We start from the raw sequence: 19,107 nt of genomic DNA on the forward strand, positions 1-19,107 counted from the left end.
GGAACGGAGTCGGTGTTTGCTCAAGGAGCGCGCAGAGTCGGAGGAAACACGAGAGGAGTCGTGAAGGAGGAGTAGAGGACGAGGGGAGGAGATCGCGGGGAGGAAGAGGAGCGCAGCAGAAGGATACGACGAGGAGGAGGAGGGGGAGGAATAGGAGGGAGGAGGAACCCCGCGCGGCTCCGGGGCTCATGACGTCACGATTGGTTACCGTTGCTAAAAAATAAAAAAAACCTCAAAAACAAAAACGCGCGCGAAGGGAGGGGGAGAGAGAGAAGGGAGAGAGAGAGAAGGGAGAGAGACAAGGGAGAGAGACAAGGGAGAGAGACAAGGGAGAGAGAGAGAGAAGGCTCCGTTGGGAGACGCGCGGTGTGGGACGCGTGAGTTGGGCCGAGGCGAGGAGCTCCCACGCACCGCAAGAGGACCCCGTCTCCCCCGAGTCGGCTACCGCAATCAAGGTGAGGCTCTATCCGGGGTCCACTTTCACTGTGGGGGTGAGGTGTGTGGGGGGGGGGAGCTTTAGATCACGACACAAAAGGCAGTCCCTCCACACACAAGCACGCGTTGTTAACACATCCCATCAGCGACACGGTCTTCTGGGAGTGCATGATGTCTGCAGCACGGCTTCACGGGGCTGCGCTGTGGCGGTGGTGATTATGGTGATGATGATGGTCGTGGTGATCATGATGATGCTGATGATCGTGGTGGTAGCGATGACCCCCCTCGTGTAAACTCGGTACGGAGCCTCGTGTTGGGAAAAAGGTGGCGAGGGGTGGCAATCAGCGCTGCCGCGACGCAGTGGTCACGCAGGGTGCACGCCGGTGGCGTCCGTGTGGGACCGCGTCTCAAGACGCCGCACGGAAGCCGGAGGCCGGTTGAATCTCTGAGAGAGAGGGACAGTCGCTCATTGGCAGACGAACAGAGGAACGTCTTGAGCCTGGACGGTGTGCGGAGTGAGATGAGACGGGAGGGGTGGACGAGCCTATGGAAGGGAGTAGAGTGGGATGAGAGGGGAGATGTTGGAGAGTGCGTGGAGGGGAGGAGAGTGAAATGAGAGGGGAGAGGGAGGAGAGTGCGTGGAGGGGAGTAGAGTGGAGAGGTGGGTAGAGGCAAGTCTGTGGAGGACCTCGACTGGATTGGAAGCCGGTATAGGGGATCGGAGGAGCGGGATGTTGCGGTCTCGGTGTCCTGGTGCTGGTGAGGAGTCTAGGAGTGAAATGTTGTGCGACAAATGATGATGATGAGGAGTATTATTTGGGCCACGAGCAGCCCCTTTAGCTGAGCGCAGCGCGCTCGAGTCAGAATCAGATGTGTTTATTCATGCTGGAGCAATCCCATGAGCTACACAGCTCTCAATACTCTCATGGTGCGTTGCCTTTGAGTTGTGAGCCTTTTGGCGTCATCTGGTCCAACACCATGTGAGACTGAGCTCAAAGAAAAACTGTCTCGGGTGTGGACCAATCAATTTCAAGGACAGTGCATACACTATCAGTGTTGTCTTTTTGTGTGCATTTTGACCTCAAGTGTTGTGGTTAACGCAAGGCATGATCCCTTGTTAAAAGGTGTCAGTTTTGTTGCCAGATAAAAGGGTAAAACCCTTTTATTACTACACAGCTCTTTTTCACAGACGTACAGTCGTCGACTGAGGAGTTCCGAGCGGGAACTCGGGGGACGAGGCCGGGAGCCAGGCCAGGTCGCCTCGGCTCTCGGTCAAGCGCGGCGATTTCCATGACAAAGACTCGCGGAGCTCAATTCGAGCGAGCGCCCCCCACCCCCCAACGGACCCCCTCTACCGCACCCCCAACGGCCTCGCTCCCCCTCCCACCTCTGCCCCGAGCTGCGGAGAGAAGCCGTCAGCGTCGAGTGCCCCCTCCCCCCTCTCTACCCCCCTCTCTACCCCCTCTCTACCCCTTCCTCTTTCTACCCCCCTCTACCCCCCTCTCTACCCCTCCCCCTTTCTACTCCCCCTCTCTAACCACCCCCCCTCTCTACCCCCCTCTCTACCCCTCCCTCTTTCTACCCCCCCCTCTCTACCCCTCCCCCTTTCTACCCCCCCTCTCTAACCACCCCCCCTCTCTACCCCCCTCTCTACCCCTCCCTCTTTCTACCCCCCCTCTCTACCCCCCTCTCTACCCCCCTCTCTACCCCTTCCTCTTTCTACCCCCCTCTACCCCCCTCTCTACCCCTCCCTCTTTCTAACCCCCCTCTCTACCCCTCCCCCTTTCTACCCCCCTCTCTAACCACCCCCCCCCCCTCTCTACCCCCCTCTCTACCCCTCCCTCTTTCTACCCCCCCTCTCTACCCCCCTCTCTACCCCTCCCTCTTTCTACCTCGCCCCTCTCTACCCCCCTCTCTACCCCTCCCTCTTTCTACCCCCCCTCTCTACCCCTCCCCCTTTCTACCCCCCCCCTCTCTAACCACCCCCCCTCTCTACCCCCCTCTCTACCCCTCCCTCTTTCTACCTTGCCCCTCTCTACCCCCCTCTCTACCCCTCCCTCTTTCTACCCCCCCCTCTCTTCCCCTCCCCTTTTCTACCCCCCCTCTCTAACCACCCCCCCTCTCTACCCCCCTCTCTACCCCTCCCTCTATCTACCCCCCCCCCCTCTCTAACCACCTCTACCCCACCCCCGCCTTCTCCTCCTCGCCCAGCCTTGCCATGCGTGTCGACCGGCCGAGGGCTCCTGACGGTGTCTCCCTCCTGATGCGATGGCAACAACCCAAACACATCCGTCGGCAACGCTGCGGCCCGACAAAGGAAATCACATGTACATAGGCGACGTTTTAGGCAATGCCCCTACGACGTGTTATGCGCTAAAGAAGAGGCGTAGCCTATTATAGGTGTGGTGAGTTCAACTGAGTCGCAGACCTACTCTTCGGAGGCAACACATGTATTAACACCAACACACGGGGTAACTGCCCCTTAACAGGATAACAACCTATGGTGGTGACCACCAGGTTAACTACACTAATTACTCCGTGACCTGTGTAGCTAGCCAGGTGGTGACCACCAGCTAGCCAGGTGGTAACTACCAGGCTAACTACACTAATTACTCCGTGACTAGCTACTACGGACCGGACCACAGCTTGGGTTCAGGTCCACGTGTTGGAGACTCTGTAGGACGTAGAACGAAGATTTCTTCAGGATGAACAACAGCGCCGGTGCCTCTGGGGGACCCGGCTTATATCCTCTGTGGCGTGGCCGGCTCCTTTGGCCACGACCGCCTTCCAGAACCCTCGAGCAGGATCTCGACCCTGACACGTGACCACCCCGAGCCCCCACCTGGGGCCCCTGTGTAGACTTAACCGGTCACGTGTCCTTCGGGGTCAACCAGAGTGTCACGGCCTTTAGTAACCCCATTCCCATGGCCGGCACTCCCGCACCCTATCCTGTAGGGGCCGGCACTGCACGCAGAGCGTGGTGCCATCCAGCACTGTCATTCAGCGCTCACCGAGCTCCTCTAGGGCCGCTACTGCACCCACATCCACGTGGTGCCCGTGATGTCGCAACACCGCTCACCGTGCCCCTCTAGGGCCGCTACTGCACCCACATCCACGTGGTGCGATGTCACTACACAGGCAACGAAGCAGACCCGTCGCTCGAACCGCCGACTATTTTATATTTCCCCTTTTATCGCGGGCAGCTTCTTCTTCGTGTAGCTTGTTGTGGACGCAGAGCGACGGCTACAATTGTACACCGAGGTTGGTCGATGAGCCAGATGATTGTGTGAGGAGTGGCGGAGTTGTGCAGCATCGCCGTGACGATGCCGCCTCCTCCTGCTTGTTTCTTAAACAGCCGAGTAGTTGATCAGTCGTCGTCGATGAGTTCCGCGGTTGTTCTATCCTGGGTGGTTGACCACAGTAGCCGTGGAGGCCATAATCACTTCTCCCCATCTGCAGCTGGCTTGGGTTGGTTTTTGTTTGGGGTTCATGGCCGTGCCCAGAGAGACTGCGTTTCTTGTCGTAGCGCCGCGCTACTGACGAACCTATCGAGTCTTTGTTGTTTCTGTGTGATTGTGTGTGCGATCGTGTGATTGTGTGATTGTATGTGTGTGTGATTGTGCGTGTGATTGTGTGTGTTTGTGTGTGTGTTTGTGTGATTGTGTGTGTGATTGTGTGTGTGTTTGTGTGTGTGATTGTGTGTGTGTGTTTGTGTGTGTGTTTGTGTGTGTGTTTGTGTGTGTGTGATTGTGTGTGTGATTGTGTGTGTTTGTGTGTGTGATTGTGTGTGATTGTGTGTGTTTGTGTGTGTGTGATTGTGTGTGTGTGTTTGTGTGTGTGTTTGTGTGTGTGTGTTTGTGTGTGTGATTGTGTGTGCGTTTGTGTGTGTGTGATTGTGTGTGTTTGTATGTTTGTGTGTGTGATTTTGTGTGTTTGTGTGTGTGATTTTGTGTGTGTTTGTGTGTATGTTTGTGAGTGTGTGTGTGTTTGTGTGTGTGTGATTGTGTGTGTGTTTGTATGTTTGTGTGTGTGTTTGTATGTTTGTGTGTGTGTTTGTGTGTGTGATTGTGTGTGTTTGTGATTGTGTGTTTGTGTTTGTCTTTGTGTGTGCCGGGCGTGGTGCTTGCCACCCAACCCCCTCGTGTGCCGTGCTGGCTAACAGCACTTGTCTCAAAAATATGTCGAGGCTATACGGGGGACCTTTGTCTTGTTTGCCTCGTGTCTTTGTCTCTGTGATGCCTGTGTGTGATATTTTACGTCTCCCTCTTTTGCCGACGCACTCTGGGGGCATCCCTCGGCTGCTCCTCGCCAGCGAATGAAGGCGAACTCCACACGGGCACGCGAGATCAGAGAGAGGCGCGTGGGAGTGCGCGTGCCTCGTGAATCCGGAGGGAACGAGGGAGGAAGTGGGGGACAGCCCCGTCCCCCACTGTGGGACGCGCCTGCGTGTGTAGGCGGACTCAGCCTCAGTGGCGTGTAAACATCGCCACTGGGGGAGACAAAGGCGGCCGGGCGTGGCGCTGCCCACCTATCCCTTCGAGCACCTTCGTAGGTGCTCGTTAACAGCACTTGCCCCAACGGTCTGTGAGGCTATGGGGGAGAGGGGGGGGATCTTTATTTTGTTGTGTTGTGTGTTTGTCTGTGGGGGAGCGATAGCGTAGAGGCTAGCGCATTCCACAAAACGAACCGAGGGCGTGAAATCGACCACGTTCCTGGGCCTCCCATAGATCGACTCAGCCTCGAATGAGTACCCGGTGCGGTGTGTAAATATCGCCACTGGGGAGATAAAGGCGGCCGGGAGTGGTGCTGGTCACCCACCCCCCTTCGTGTTCCGTGCCGGCCTTCATAGGTGCTCGATAACTGCACTTGCCCCAACAGTCTGCTCAGGCTATACGGGAGATCTTTGTCTTTGCGTGGGTGTGTGGGTGTGGCTTTTGTTGGGTTTTCCACGAAAGGCTCCCAGGATTAACGCCCCATGTCCCTGCATCACCAGGCCAAGTCTTGGGTGTCAAGGCCAATTTACCAACCGAGGAGGGCATGTCGCTCAGGAGCGTGCTGCTGCATTGCAGGACGATGGTCAGCACACAGGGCTTGCAATCGACCTCGCGTCCCTTGGACGCTGGATCATGGGTGCAATGCGCCACCAGAATCAGAATCTTTATTTACACTGCAGGAGGAATCTGATGAGCTATAGAGCTCCTTTTCACAGATGTCCAGTAGGGGCAGGTCAGAACGTAACAACAACAAACAAAACAAAGACACAATAAGAGTACAAAGTATCGGAAATGTAAACAAATGTAAACATATGTACAGATACAACTAAACTATTAAAAAAAAACAAATCTTAACAGTTTAAAGCCCACTGACCTATTACGTATTTTAGAAGCGACCTGGCTATCACAAATGAGAGCTGAACGAATGGCTTATCACGTGGACATTTCTGGCAGCCACGTACTCGAAATAATATCGACGAATGTTTCTAAACGTGGAGGGACAAACCGGAGGACGCGGAGAAAAAAAATCCACGCGACCACTGGGAGAACATGCAAATATACAGCATGCGTCAGGTGTGCGGAATCGAACCCACAACCGCCTAGTTAGACCAGGCGAGGTAGTTAACATCTCGCCACCGTGGCACCGACAGTTACAGCGAGATGCACCGCTGCATATGTTTGTGGGAGAACCACAAGGGCGACTCCCACAGGATGAAGGCAGGGCTGGCTGGCTCGGGCACCTCTTGTCTGACGAGGGCGTGAAGCAGCAACAGCAACGCCGTGAGGAGGTGGAGGCCGTGTCTCGATTATGAGGTTGGGAGGCGGAGGTCACCACGTGGCTCTGATTGGGCCCCCACCGCGCGCCTGTCAACCCCAAAGGCAGCGCCGCTTAACGCCACCCCCCCCCCCCACATCTTTACCCTCCCCCTTAATCGCTCCCAGGCCTCGCAGGAAGTGTCCCGTGGGGCTCCGGGGTCCCCGCAGTTCGTCCAGGTGTTGACGACGAGAGTCAAAGGGACGCAAAGGGAGCGCAAAGGGATAGGTAAACATGCGGAGACCGTGAGAGTGAAACCACGAGTGAGCGGAGATCGAGAACGCAAGTGTCTCTCGGCGTCCTTCTCTTGGTGTCTCTCGCCGGGTCTGTCTGCCTCTCGGTGTCGCTGTGTCTCTGGCTCTATCTCTCTCTGTCTGTCTGTCTCTCGGTGTCTCTGTGTCTCTGGCTCTATCTCTCGCCGGGTCTGTCTGCCTCTCGGTGTCGCTGTGTCTCTGGCTCTATCTCTCTCTGTCTGTCTGTCTCTCGGTGTCTCTGTGTCTCTGGCTCTATCTCTCGCCGGGTCTGTCTGCCTCTCGGTGTCGCTGTGTCTCTGGCTCTATCTCTCTCTGTCTGTCTGTCTCTCGGTGTCTCTGTGTCTCTGGCTCTCTCTCTGTCTGCCTCTCGGTGTATCTGTGTCTCTGGCTCTCTCTCTGTCTGCCTGCCTCTCGGTGTCTTTGTGTCTCTGGTTCTCTCTATGTCTGTCTGTCTGCCTCTCGGTGTCTCTGTGTCTCTGGCTCTCTCTATCTGCCTCTCGGTGTCTCTGTGTCTCTGGCTCTCTCTGTCTGCCTCTCGGTGTCTCTGTGTCTCTGGCTCTCTCTGTGTCTGTCTGTCTGCCTCTCGGTGTCTCTGTGTCTCTGGCTCTCTCTGTCTGCCTCTCGGTATCTCTGTGTCTCTGGCTCTCTCTGTGTCTGTCTGTCTGTCTGCCTCTCGGTGTCTCTGTGTCTCTGGCTCTCTCTCTGTCTGTCTGACTCTCGGTGTCTCTGTGTCTCTGGCTCTCTCTCTGTCTGTCTGTCTGCCTCTCGGTGTCTCTGTGTCTCTGGCTCTCTCTCTATCTGTCTGCCTCTCGCAGCGTCTCTCTCTCGGTGTCTCTGTGTCTCAGTCTTGTTGTCTTTGTGTCTCTGCCCCAGTCTCAGTATGTCAGTGTCTCTGTTCCAGTCTCGGTGTCTCAGTGTCTCTGTCCCTCCCCGATGCCCCCTGCGGGGCGATTCCGTACATTCACCTGTGTGGTCTCGGTGTCTCCACATTTCCACCGCCCGTGTCTCTCTGTTATGTGTCTCTGCGTGTATCCGCTTCTCTCAATGTCTTTCTCGTGTCTCCCTCGTGCCCCCCCCCCCGCCCTCCGGTGCCTCCATCCGTGTCTCCCCCGTGTCTCCCCCTTTTCTCCCCCGTGTCTCCCCCGTGTCTCCCCCGCTGCGCGCAGTTCGCCATGGGGATCGAGTCTGCGCTGCGTGCGCGCCCGCGCCTCTGGCGCGCCGCGGGCCTCGCGCTCTTCGTGCTGGGGGTCACGGGCCTCGTGGCGCTCTTCGTGTCGTGGAACGCGAGCAAAGCTGTGCCCCAAGTTCCGCTCAAGGTGCGTGCACGCTCGCTCGCTCGCGGACCCTTGGGCACGCGGAGGAAATCCCGTCGTCGTCGGCTCGAGCCCGACTTTGTTGACTGATGGCGATTCCTGCTTCGCCACTGAAATTAATGGGGCAAGTGGCGCAGCTGTCGAGCGTGCAGGCGGTGCAACTCCACCGGTGCGCGCGGGGCCAGAGGGGCACAAACTGCGGGCTACGAACAGGGAGGACATTGGACAGGGGGCCCCATTCCATCCGCTTGCACAATGCAGGGTCCATGACAACCAACGCCTTTTGGCTTTTCTCTCGGAGCCATTCTATCCCTTGACTGCCACTCCGGGCATTACTCCTGACCGTCGGCCATCGTCCCGAGTTCCTATTACTCTTCTTAGCAGTTGGAATTACGTAATTAACCTGTGTATATCCTCTAAGCCACGCGTTCATCTGTCTCTCAATGTAATTCCAAGTGTGCGCCCCTCCTCCACACGCGTCTGTCTATTCCCCCCCACCCGCCCCCCACTTGCCACGGTCAATGCTCAACTCCAATGTTTTGTGATCCAAGTCGCCAGAGCCGGTAGCACGCATCTATTTATAGCAACAAAGCAAAGCGGTTTTTTTGTTTGTTAAGAATCCACGGTGCGCATGCATGAATCTCCTTCCCTGTCCCGTTTCCATGCCAAGACCAGGAAAGAAGGCCTCTTATGTAAGCGACTTACGAAGTGGTTTCCCGTGTTGAACTGCGATTTGAGATTCGAATACGCGGGAGCTGCTGCTGCTGCTGGTGATTCCCGCAGCAGCAGCGGGAGCAGCAGCTGAGCGCACTGCCCGGTCCGAAAAGAGCCGCCCTTGGATCTCTGAGCGTTGCAGGGAAAATGAAATGTTCCCTGCGAACTCCCACGCGTCTCTCCCGAGTGCCGACGTGGAACAGTCACTTCCTCGACCACTTGCATTAGCCCCAGGCGATTCCACTGCCCGCGATGGAGTGCTGTTTGTGGCTGGGCTGAGAGGGGGGAGGGGGCTGAGTTGGCGTGGGGTGATGCGAAGAGCAGCCCTCTCCCCCTCCCCATCGCGAGAAGTGAATTCGCGTCCGAGCAGACGCAGCCCGGGCGGTCCACGCGTGGGCTCGCTCTCGGTTTCAGCTCGAGAGGCCATTGAAGAGGAAAGGCAGAGTACAAAGTCAGAGGGATTTCCCGTACCAAGGAGCGTTAAGGCAGGCGCTAGACTCCCGTTTACAGCCCTGAGGCAGTGGCTGAAAGTTTCACATTTATATCGCGGGGATGAGTCTGTGTCTATCCACAGGATAACCACTGTTGACCTCCCCACAAATGGTACTGTACTGGTTTTATTGACCCCAGGGGGATGATGAACGGTCAAAAGTCAGAGTGATTTCCTGCTCAAATGAGCGTATAGGTGGGTCTCGACTCCCGTTTATAGCTCTGAGTCAGCGGTGGAAATATCACATTAATATCGCGGGGATGAGTCTATCTAACGGATAACCACTGTTAACTTCTCCACAACTGGCACTAATCTTATTGACCCCAGGGGGATAGATGATGGTCCGAGTCAACCCCAGCCAGGATGTGAACTTGCAACACCGCCGAGCCACGTGACAGGGTACAGTGAATACATATTGAAAACAAGCGAATAACATTAACTTACTTTAGTGCTTTCAACCTCATTTGGCGAAATTCCAACTCTGGGAATTAAAAATTAACGAGTTGGGTTGCCTGGCCCGGCACGTGACGAACAGCACCACAGCAGATCACGTGGGGAAGTGCTGCCCCTACCCGGTGGCTAGGAGATGTTGACTACCACGCCTGGTGTACAGGAGGTCGTGGGTTCGATCCCGAGCCTGACGCCTGTTTGCGTGTTCTCCCCGTAGTCGCGTGGATTTTTCTCCGGGTCCTCCGTTTTTTCCCTACACATTTAGAATCATGCGTTTAGAGTATTTGGCTGCTGTCATTTTCCACGTGACAAGCCACTTCGTTGAGCTACCATTTGTGGCAAGGTGGCTTCTGAAAATGAGCTGCACAGCTTAGTGGGCCTTACCTGGTAAAATACAAAAAATGTGTTTAGTCATTCAGTTTAGTTTCATTTCATGAATAAGCTTCATGATATCTCCTTCCACGGGGCCATTTCATTATCGAACACGCGGGGTGTCTATCGCACTGGCTCCGTGCTAGAGATCAGAATTGAGTTACGACGCTGAGAGGACTTTTTGGGGTCACAATTGGATCGACTTCTGAAAACAAAAAAGAGGTCGGGGACGTTTGACCTCCTGTCCTTGTCTGGCACGTGTTGCCTCTCCCCATCGGCGTGCCTCTCACCCTGACCCCTGCCCCCCCTTCCCTCCCCTCGCCCACCACCCGCCACCCGCACGCGGCCACGCAGTACGGCGTGGTGCTGGACGCGGGCTCCTCGCACACCAAGGTGACCCTGTACCAGTGGCCGGCGGATAAGGAGAACGGCACGGGGGTCGTGAGCCAGACCACCGACTGCTCTGTTGAAGGTGAATACTGGGGGAGGCGGGGGGCGGGGAGGTGGAGTGGGGGGATTGGGGGGGTGGGATGGGGAGGCGGGGCGGCGATGGGGGAGATTGAGGGGGGGGGGGGGTTGAGACGCCAAAGAGCGAAACTTCAAACAACAAAAACTGAACGAGACCAACTCGAGAGTGGGGAAGGAGAGGAGCTCACGCGACACTCGCCCTAGCCGACAAGACACGAGCCCATCTACACGTGCCAGACACAAACCCGAACCCCATCTACAAGAGCCAGCCAGATAATAACCCGAACCCCATCTACACGAGCCAGCCAGATAATAACCCGTGCCCCAGCTACACGCCAGCCAGATAATAACCCGTACCCCATCTACATGAGCCAGTCAGATAATAACCCGTGCCCCAGCTACATGAGCCAGTCAGATAATAACCCGTGCCCCAGCTACACGAGCCAGCTAGATAATAACCCGTGCCCCAGCTACACGAGCCAGCCAGATAATAACCCGTGCCCCAGCTACACGAGCCAGCCAGATGATAACCCGTGTCCCAGCAATACGAGCCAGCCAGATAATAAGCCGTGCCCCATCTACTTGAGCCAGCCCGATAATAACCCGTTCCCCAGCTACATGAGCCAGTCAGATAATAACCCGTGCCCCATCTACTCGAGTAAACCCGTGCCCCAGCTACACGAGCCAGTCAGATAATAACCCGTGCCTCATCTACACGAGCCAGTCAAATAATAACCCGTGCCCCATCTACACGAGCAAACCCGTGCCCCAGCTACATGAGCCAGCTAGATAATAACCCGTGCCCCAGCTACACGAACCAGTCAGATAATAACCCGTGCCCCAGCTATACGAGCCAGTCAGATAATAACCCGTGCCCCAGCTACACGAGCCAGCCAGATAAAAACCCGTGCCCCAGCTACACGAGCCAGCCAGATAATAACCCGTGCCCCAGGTACACGAGCCAGTTAGATATTAACCCGTGCCCATCTACACGAGCCAGTCATATAATAACCCGTGCCCCATCTACATGAGCAAACCCGTGCCCCAGCTATACGAGCCAGTCAGATAATAATCCGTGCCCCAGCTATACGAGCCAGCCAGATAAAAACCCGTGCCCCAGCTACACGAGCCAGCCAGATAATAACCCGTGCCCCAGCTACACGGGCTAGCCAGATAATAACCCGTGCCCCAGCTACACTTTGCCTGTATCCCAGACACTCGCCCTAACCACACCACTCACGCGAGCCGACACCGGCGCTCCGGTTTCAAAACACTTCCCGATTAAAACCACACAAATTGGTCAGACGTCCTTGTTGAGGCAGTACTCTCTCGAAAACGAGTCGTGCGGCTCGACGAGGCTTTGCCGGACGCACGCTGACGACTGTCACGCACCACCGACGACTGCGGGCGACACGCAAGGCACGCGGCGCTGCCGGGCCGGGCCCGTGCCCTCACCGTGTCGGCGTGCCGCCCGCTGCTCGTGTCGCTGGTGGCACCGGGACATTCCGCCCTCTTAGGGCCCACGTTGCTGTGTTTCCGCTCTCACGCTACGCGGCGCGGGCTCGAAATCATCGCTTGTGGCACCGCGCGAGGGGCCCCAATTTGGGGGGGGGGGCGGGCAAGTGGGGGCCCACGTGGAGGGGCACAGTGGGGTGGGGGGGGTGGGCATTGTCTGCAGGACAATAGCGATGGTTGTGGAGGGCGCAAACAGCCGTGCTTGTGCTTGGAGGCGAAAGGGGAGGGGGGGTGAGCAGAGGTCTTGGCCTTCATCACTGAGCGCCGCATTCATCCGCGCGTGACCCCTGTGAGCGGTCCGACCCCTGACATTCAAATGAACGCGCGCCGTCTCATTCCGCGGCGGAGCGACGGCGCGCGTCGTGAACGCCGCAGACGGGGATCGAATTCCCAGCAAAAGCCCCCGGGGCCCCTGGAGTGCAACTCGCTGGGAGTGACTCCTTCCCCCCCTCCACGCACTCCCCGTGAGTGACTCCTTCCCCCCCTCCACGCACTCCCCGTGAGTGACTCCTTCCCCCCCTCCACGCACTCCCCGTGAGTGACTCCTTCCCCCCCTGCACGCACTCCCCGTGAGTGACTCCTTCCCCCCTCCACGCACTCCCCGTGAGTGACTCCTTCCCCCCCTGCACGCACTCCCCGTGAGTGACTCCTTCCCCCCCTGCACGCACTCCCCGTGAGTGACTCCTTCCCCCCCTGCACGCACTCCCCGTGAGTGACTCCTTCCCCCCCTCCACTCGTGGCGCTCGAGATACGACGGCCTGCGCAACCAACGCCCTGGCCAAACTCCACACGGTCCACACCACGCCACTGGCATCCTCCTCACCCGCACACGTAAATGATACCACAGCCCCGCAACACTCAGATACCTGCCACCGGCTCCCAATCCAATCCCCGATCGACTTCAAGGTTGAACTCCCCCCCCCCCCCCCCGTCTTCATGGTCCTTCATTGACTCGCCCCTGCCTGCCTATCCGCTCTCATCTCACTCTATTCCCCTTCAATCACTCCCCTACCTCTCCCCACTAATCCCAGTCTCCTCTCCTCCACGTGCTGTCTGCTCCAGTCTTCGCTCAGCGAGAGGTCGCTCGTTTCGCGTCTGCTGGCACCCTCTGTCTGTGACTCTTCCCACGGCCGTCCGTGCTGTTTGACCCCCCGCTCAGTGACAATGACGCGTCCAACCCGCCCCGCGCAGCATCTGGAGATGCAGCGCGCTGGGCGCTAACACACATCCACACCGCGTTGTAGAAGAAGGGGAGATTGCGCCCGGATTTCATTTCAATTGTGGCTTCTGAGTGCCCAATCCCCGCGGCCCGCCAGGCCACCTGCAGCCCAAGCCCTTCCCGGGGGGAATTCTCTTTGCGTGAGCAGCGGTGCCGCCACGCCCATGCCTCCCCACCTCCCCATCCCCATTGTGTTCCATCTCCTCTCTCATCTCGTTCCTCGTTCCTCGTTCTCGCTGCGCATTGGGGCGACACTTTCATCGCCGTCGCCGCCGTCTTTGTCGGCGCGACGCGACTCGCGGTCACCAACAAAAATAAACGCGCGGTGCAGCAAAAGGAAAAGCGCCTCTCGAAGTGCGTGAGCGCGGCGAAGGGAAGGAAGGGATGTTGCCAAATGGCAGATACATCGGTAGAGGAAATGCAGGATTAGACACAAAGAGACGAAGATCCATCCTCCCCCACGCCCTGGAGCCTTTACAGGCTGTCGGGGCAAGTGCTGTTAGCGAGTACTTTAGCGCTGATGAAGGCCGGCATGGCAGCACACGGAGGGGGGTAGGTGGACAATGCCACGCCCGGCCGCTTTTGTCTTCCTACATTGGCGATGTTTACACATCGCGTTGGGTACTCATTTGAGGCTGAATCGACGTAGGGGAGGCCCAGGACCGGTTCGGAATCGTGAGGCGGGTATCAAACTCGGGTCGCCGGGTTCGTAGTGGAGCGCGGTAACCGTGACACTACCCCCTCCACACACACGCACACAGGATATTGACGCTCGCGTGTGTCGGTGTGTGTGTGTCGGTGTGTGTGTGTGTCGTCTTTGTGGTTGGCTCCTACAGTCTGTTAAGGCTGGAAGCCGTGTGTTGTGTGGTGTGTGTGTTGTATGTGTCGTGTTGTGTCGTGTGTTGTGTCGTCTTGCAATGTGTGTTGTGTCTGTCGTGTGGTTTGTTGTGTGTGTTCGTGTGTTGTGTGACGTGTTGTGTGGCGTGGTGTGTGGTGTGCATCGTGTGATGGTCGTGTGTGTCGCGTCGTGTGATGTGTCGTGTGTGTCGCGTTATCTCCGTGGCGCGCAGGCCCCGGGATCTCGAGCTACGCGCACGCCCCTGCGGGCGCGGGCCGCTCCCTGGGCCCGTGCCTCAGGGCCCTGGCCGCGCGCGTCCCCGCGGAGCGGCGCGCGGAGAGCCCCGCGTTCCTGGGAGCCACGGCCGGGATGCGCCTCCTCGAGTGAGCGAGCCCAGACTCCAGACTCTCTCTTAACAGCAACATCATCCTCCTCCTCCTCCTCGTCCTCAAACATTATCCTCCTCCTTCTAAATCATCATCTTCAAAGTCACGACGACGCTCCGTCTCGTCGACTTCGCGCAGCTCGTGAACTCCTCCTGCCTCTGCCTCCTCCTCCTCGCCGTGCCGTTCGCTTCCCAAGTCGTAACCTCTGTGGCTCTCCGCTCCTTCTCCATCTCCTCTCGTTCCCTTTCCCTTCCGCGTTAAATTACTTTAATTCTTCACGACACTTTCTTCTCTCCTTCTCCCTCCTCCGTGCGCCGTCACGGGCTTCCAGAGGTGCTGCTGCTCGCTAACAGCACTTGCCTCAACAGCCTGTTAGGGCTACACGGGGGATCTTTGTCATTGTTATTTTATTCCACGCCCTGACCTGGCCCGGCTCAGGCTCCTCTCGGTTTTGGCGGAGGAGGGGGGGGGGGGGCAGTAGAACTTTTGGTTGGTGGTGGTGACAGTGCGTGGACTTGGGCGGGGGGTCGGGGACATTCGGTGGCGCAAAGCCCCACCCCAGGACCCCACCTGGCGCGGTTCAGCGCCCAGGGCTTTGCGTCGCGGCTGCAGCGGCTGTCCCAGTCTTCCGAGTGCCATACAAAAAAAGAACACCCGGTCCCCGTGTGGGACGCATAGGAGTGTGGAGGGAACCGAGCAGATGCTGCAACAACATAAAAGTGAATTATGCAGTTCATTGTGTGGCCATCTGTAGGGAGATGGTACAATACGAACCAGCGAATGTGGAACGTACGGGTTGTATGGCGGTGACGCTGGCAAGGGCGGTCTGTACGAACGCGTACAGACTGCCCGTGCTCTCTGCACGACACCCCGGATGCGTACGAGTAGAGACTCTTCATGAACGCGGCGTAGGGGAGGCGCGCGGTGGTGGCGCGTGAGCTCCGGAGTGCGCCTTGGGTTTAGTTCGTATGCATGTTGAGCTTCTTTCGCACCGTACGTAGCCAACCATGCTAATCCGAGGTAGTTTGGCATTTGGACAGGGCACTGCTGAAGAAATCGTTCCTCTAGCTCCCATAAATCTCCCCCTGGACCGCGGCTCCTCACCCCCCATCCTGTCCACGGTGAGTCTGCCCCCCCCCCGCCCCGAGCATGCGAGGGTCTGGCGCTACGTAACGCGACTCTCTCCTCGGACAGTGCAGCTGGGAGAAGCGTCCTGAGCGAACATAATTCCGCGTGGGTGACATCAGAGAGAGGGCTACGGGCAGGGTAGTCGGCGTGGGTGACATCAGAGAGAGGGCTATGGGCAGGGTAGTCGGTGGAGACATCAAACAGAAAACAAACTAAATATTTATTTCACCACGTAAAGCCGACTAAGCCATTAGCACTTTTTCAGACGCAATCTGGCCACAAAATTACAGAGCCACCGTGGAGCCACGGGACCCCATGGGGAGCCACGTGGAGCCACGGGGAGCCACGGGACCTCATGGGGAGCCACGGGGAGCCACGGGGAGCCACGGGACCCCATGGGGAGCCACGGGCAGCCACGGGGAGCCACTGGGAGCCGCTCACGAACCCCAGCGCCGCCCTTCTCAGACTGCAGGACCCAGTGGCGACCGAGCAGATCCTGGCGTCGGTGAGGGACGCCCTGCGGCGCTCCGAGTTCAGCTTCAGGGAGGCGCGGATCTTGACGGGCGAGGAGGAGGGCGCGTGCGGCTGGGTCACGGTCAACTACCTCAAGGGCAACTTCCTCCAGGCACGAAGCGAACTGCGCTGGCTTTCCCCGCGCGTTCCTGGGAGCGCGATTGCTTTCAGCTCCGATTTCTCCATTCGCTTCGTCGCTTCATTCTTTCGCTCTCCTCGTTTTTGGTCACTCTCGCCCAGCGGGTACTCGGCCCTGCTCTGTTGAGTCGTCGCCCGGTGAAAGATGCAGCTCGGGTGGCGGGGTTGAGGGGGCGGTGGAGGGGGGGGGCATTGTATGGCTGACCTTCCACCTCCCGTAAAAAATGTGGGGGGAGTGGGGGGGGTATGCAGCTGCGTCTCCCTACGCCCGTGTGCGGCATCCAACCGGGTTGAACTGAGCTCTGCTGTGCTTTTGAGGAGTCACCAGATGATGACCGTGCCGGGGGTGAACCTATGCGAACACGTCCTCCGAAACGTTGAGGTTTTCCTTTTCTGTCAGTGACAGGAACTAACCCCGGTACAAATCAAAACCATCACCGTCGAATACCATCACTAAGCAGGCATTCCGTTGGTTTATTCCGTTCGTTATGTAATAATTGCTTTGTTCTACCATTTTTTGGTTCACTCGCTCATTTGTTTACATTGAGCGTAAGATTTACCAAAGCGCTTGTGCCCACCAAACATAAAATCGGAACTCTTCATCGGCTTCGAGACACAAACCAGCTGTGCCATGCCCGGGTCAAAACCCATTAAGTGCAAGGTCACACAAGTGGGCTTGCGAGTGAAGATTTAAATTCCAAGTTCCCCCGCCACCCTCCCTCCTCTCCCTTGACCCACAACCTCGATCCCCCCCCCCTCCACGCGTCGCAGAGTCCCGACGCGTCGTGGGTGGCGAGCGCCATGCGCTGGTGGCGCCCGGAGCCGCTGGTGACGCACGGCGCTCTGGACCTGGGGGGCGCCTCCACGCAGATCTCGTTCGTGCCGCGGGACCCGCCCCGGCGCGACGCCTCGTCCTTCCGCCTCTTCGGCTCCGACTACGCCGTGTACACCCACAGCTTCCTGTGCTACGGCCGCGACCAGGCCAGCCTGGCGCTGCTGCGCACGGTTATCGAAGTGCGTGCCCAAAGTGGTGGCCGTGCGGCCCTTTATTAGGCGCCACGCGCGAACGGCGCTTTGGCCCCGACGGTCTGCTGGAGGCCACACGGGGGGATTCTGTTGTGTGCGCGCCGCAGGCCGCGCGGGGGAATGACACGGTGCTGAACCCGTGCTACAACGCGGGCTACAGCCGCTCCGTGCGCCTCGCGGACGTCTACGGCGGCAGCTGCACGCGAGCGCCGTACCCGGGCGGCGGCACGTGGGTCCCGGCGGCGAACACCACGGTCACCCTGGTGGGCACGGGCGACGCGGCGCAGTGCCTGCAGGCCGTGCGCCGCATCTTCAACTTCTCGGCGTGTGACAACAACCCCGAGTGCTCCTTCAACGGCGTCTACCAGCCACCCGTGGAAGGCGGCTTCATGGTGAGAGTGGGACCGGTCCGCCACTGTGCAGCGCTTCTGGAGTTGCCCTCGTGTCTGAATGCACGTGAACGTAGTGCGTGTCTCGTGTCACCCTCGTCCCACGGTCTCCGTGTCTCGTGTCCCCCACGTCCCACGGTCTCCGTGTCTCGTGTCCGCATGCAGGCGTTCGCCGGGTTCTACTTCACCATGCAGAGCCTGAACCTGACGCACGGAGACGGCACGGCAAGCGTCGCCACCTTCAACTCCAAACTGGCCACTGCGTGCTCGCGCACCTGGGCACAGGTGAGCGGAGGGACACGGTGACATGGAGGGGTGCATGGCACGAAGCATAATTCTGATTTTGAGATTGTGTTTAGCATCGGTTATACGGCTGCACCTCACGATGCCCCGCGACCTCCAAGTATGTAGATGTTGTCAACCAATTAGTGACGAGTTGTTTATTATACACGAGGATAGCGGTGCAAACAGAGAAAAGCCCCACGCGTGCGAGGGAGCAACATCCTATCCCATACACATGGAACACATAGACCGCCTTCTCCGGGCATCTCCTCGACGTGTACGGAGAGTGTCATGGCATGCGGACGACCCGTGGACCCTCGCCGCCTCCACCGCCACTGGACTGCATGCCACGTGTGTGGCCACCCCCGTCCATGGCGGATCGCTATTGGGTGGGGCGACACGTGTTTCGTGGTGTTTATTTTTGTTCGTATTCCGACGAAGCGCGAGCCCGATACAGGCTCCAGTGGACAGGGTGAACGAACGTTCGCCACAAGCTGTACCGGCGCAACGGGACCGCACGGAAGGGGGAGGGAAGAAGGGGAATGATGGGGCCCCCGCTGCACTTCGCGTTGGGCGAAAATGAAGTTTTAAATGGGGAGGGAAAACCGTGGAGGGGGGGGATATAACCAACATGGTAAGGGGGGACGAAGGGCAAAGGGGGGGGGGTAGGGGAAAAAAGAGGGGAAGATGGGGGAACCAAGGAAAAAAAATATATCAGATACTCTGCACGCCGCTAATGAGCTCTTCTGCTGACCTTCCACCCTTCACGGTGTTGTCAAACCTCGGTGAAAGGTTGCTCACGGCGAATCATCGACGGTTTATTCCGGGCAGAGGCAGCGAGAACTCGCCTCGGTGCGGTGACAACCACTCGGGCGCCGTGGGCGGGCACGAGGCGCTCGCTACGACGCCGACGAGGGGAGCGGTGGCCCCGGCGAGCGTGCCGCGCCCCGAGCCGGCAGGGGCCAGCCACGGGCGCGCGACGTCCCAACCCGCTCCTCCTGGCGGTTCACCACAGCCCTCACCCGCCCGCACTGACCGCCGTCGTCACGAGTGCAGGCGCAGCAGGCGAACCCGGGCGTTCGCGAGGACCGGCTGCGCGCCGTCTGCTTCAACGGACACTACGTGCAGAGCCTCCTGCTGGACGGCTACGGCTTCACGGAGGAAAGCTTCGCCCAAATCCGCTTCCTCAAAAGCGTGAGTCGCTGACGAGACGCAGCAAGCGGGGGGGTTGGGGGGGGGAAATCGCCTGATTTGGGGGAAAGGGAGGCGGATTCACACAAACTGTTTTTATTCTACCAGGTAAGAAGCGACCTGGCCACAAAAATTACAGCTCAACGAAGTGGCTTACCATGTGGAAATTTATAGCAGC

General features: G+C 58.4%; 1 protein-coding gene across 3 annotated transcripts in view; it reads left to right on the plus strand.

The window, feature by feature from the left end:
• The window catches only part of LOC116940713 (ectonucleoside triphosphate diphosphohydrolase 8-like), a 21,324-nt gene continuing 2,217 nt past the window's right edge, over positions 1-19,107 (plus strand). The window contains exons 1-10 of one of the 3 annotated variants that reach the window (XM_032950876.2): positions 10-455; positions 6,372-6,471; positions 7,664-7,813; positions 10,191-10,308; positions 14,109-14,259; positions 15,856-16,015; positions 16,813-17,055; positions 17,175-17,459; positions 17,622-17,741; positions 18,795-18,932. In XM_032950876.2, coding sequence (XP_032806767.1) covers positions 7,670-7,813; positions 10,191-10,308; positions 14,109-14,259; positions 15,856-16,015; positions 16,813-17,055; positions 17,175-17,459; positions 17,622-17,741; positions 18,795-18,932 — 1,359 coding nt within the window. In that variant the 5' untranslated portion in view covers positions 10-455; positions 6,372-6,471; positions 7,664-7,669. Of the gene's footprint in view, positions 456-2,665; positions 3,697-6,371; positions 6,472-7,663; positions 7,814-10,190; positions 10,309-14,108; positions 14,260-15,855; positions 16,016-16,812; positions 17,056-17,174; positions 17,460-17,621; positions 17,742-18,794; positions 18,933-19,107 lie in introns of those variants that run through there. The other 2 variants (XM_076065806.1, XM_032950877.2) reach the window with 2 other exon arrangements.

The sequence above is a fragment of the Petromyzon marinus genome, chromosome 9, assembly GCF_048934315.1.
Source record: "Petromyzon marinus isolate PM22_M1 ecotype Great Lakes invasive population chromosome 9, UKy_Petmar_22M1.pri1.0, whole genome shotgun sequence".
Lineage (NCBI taxonomy): Eukaryota > Metazoa > Chordata > Hyperoartia > Petromyzontiformes > Petromyzontidae > Petromyzon > Petromyzon marinus.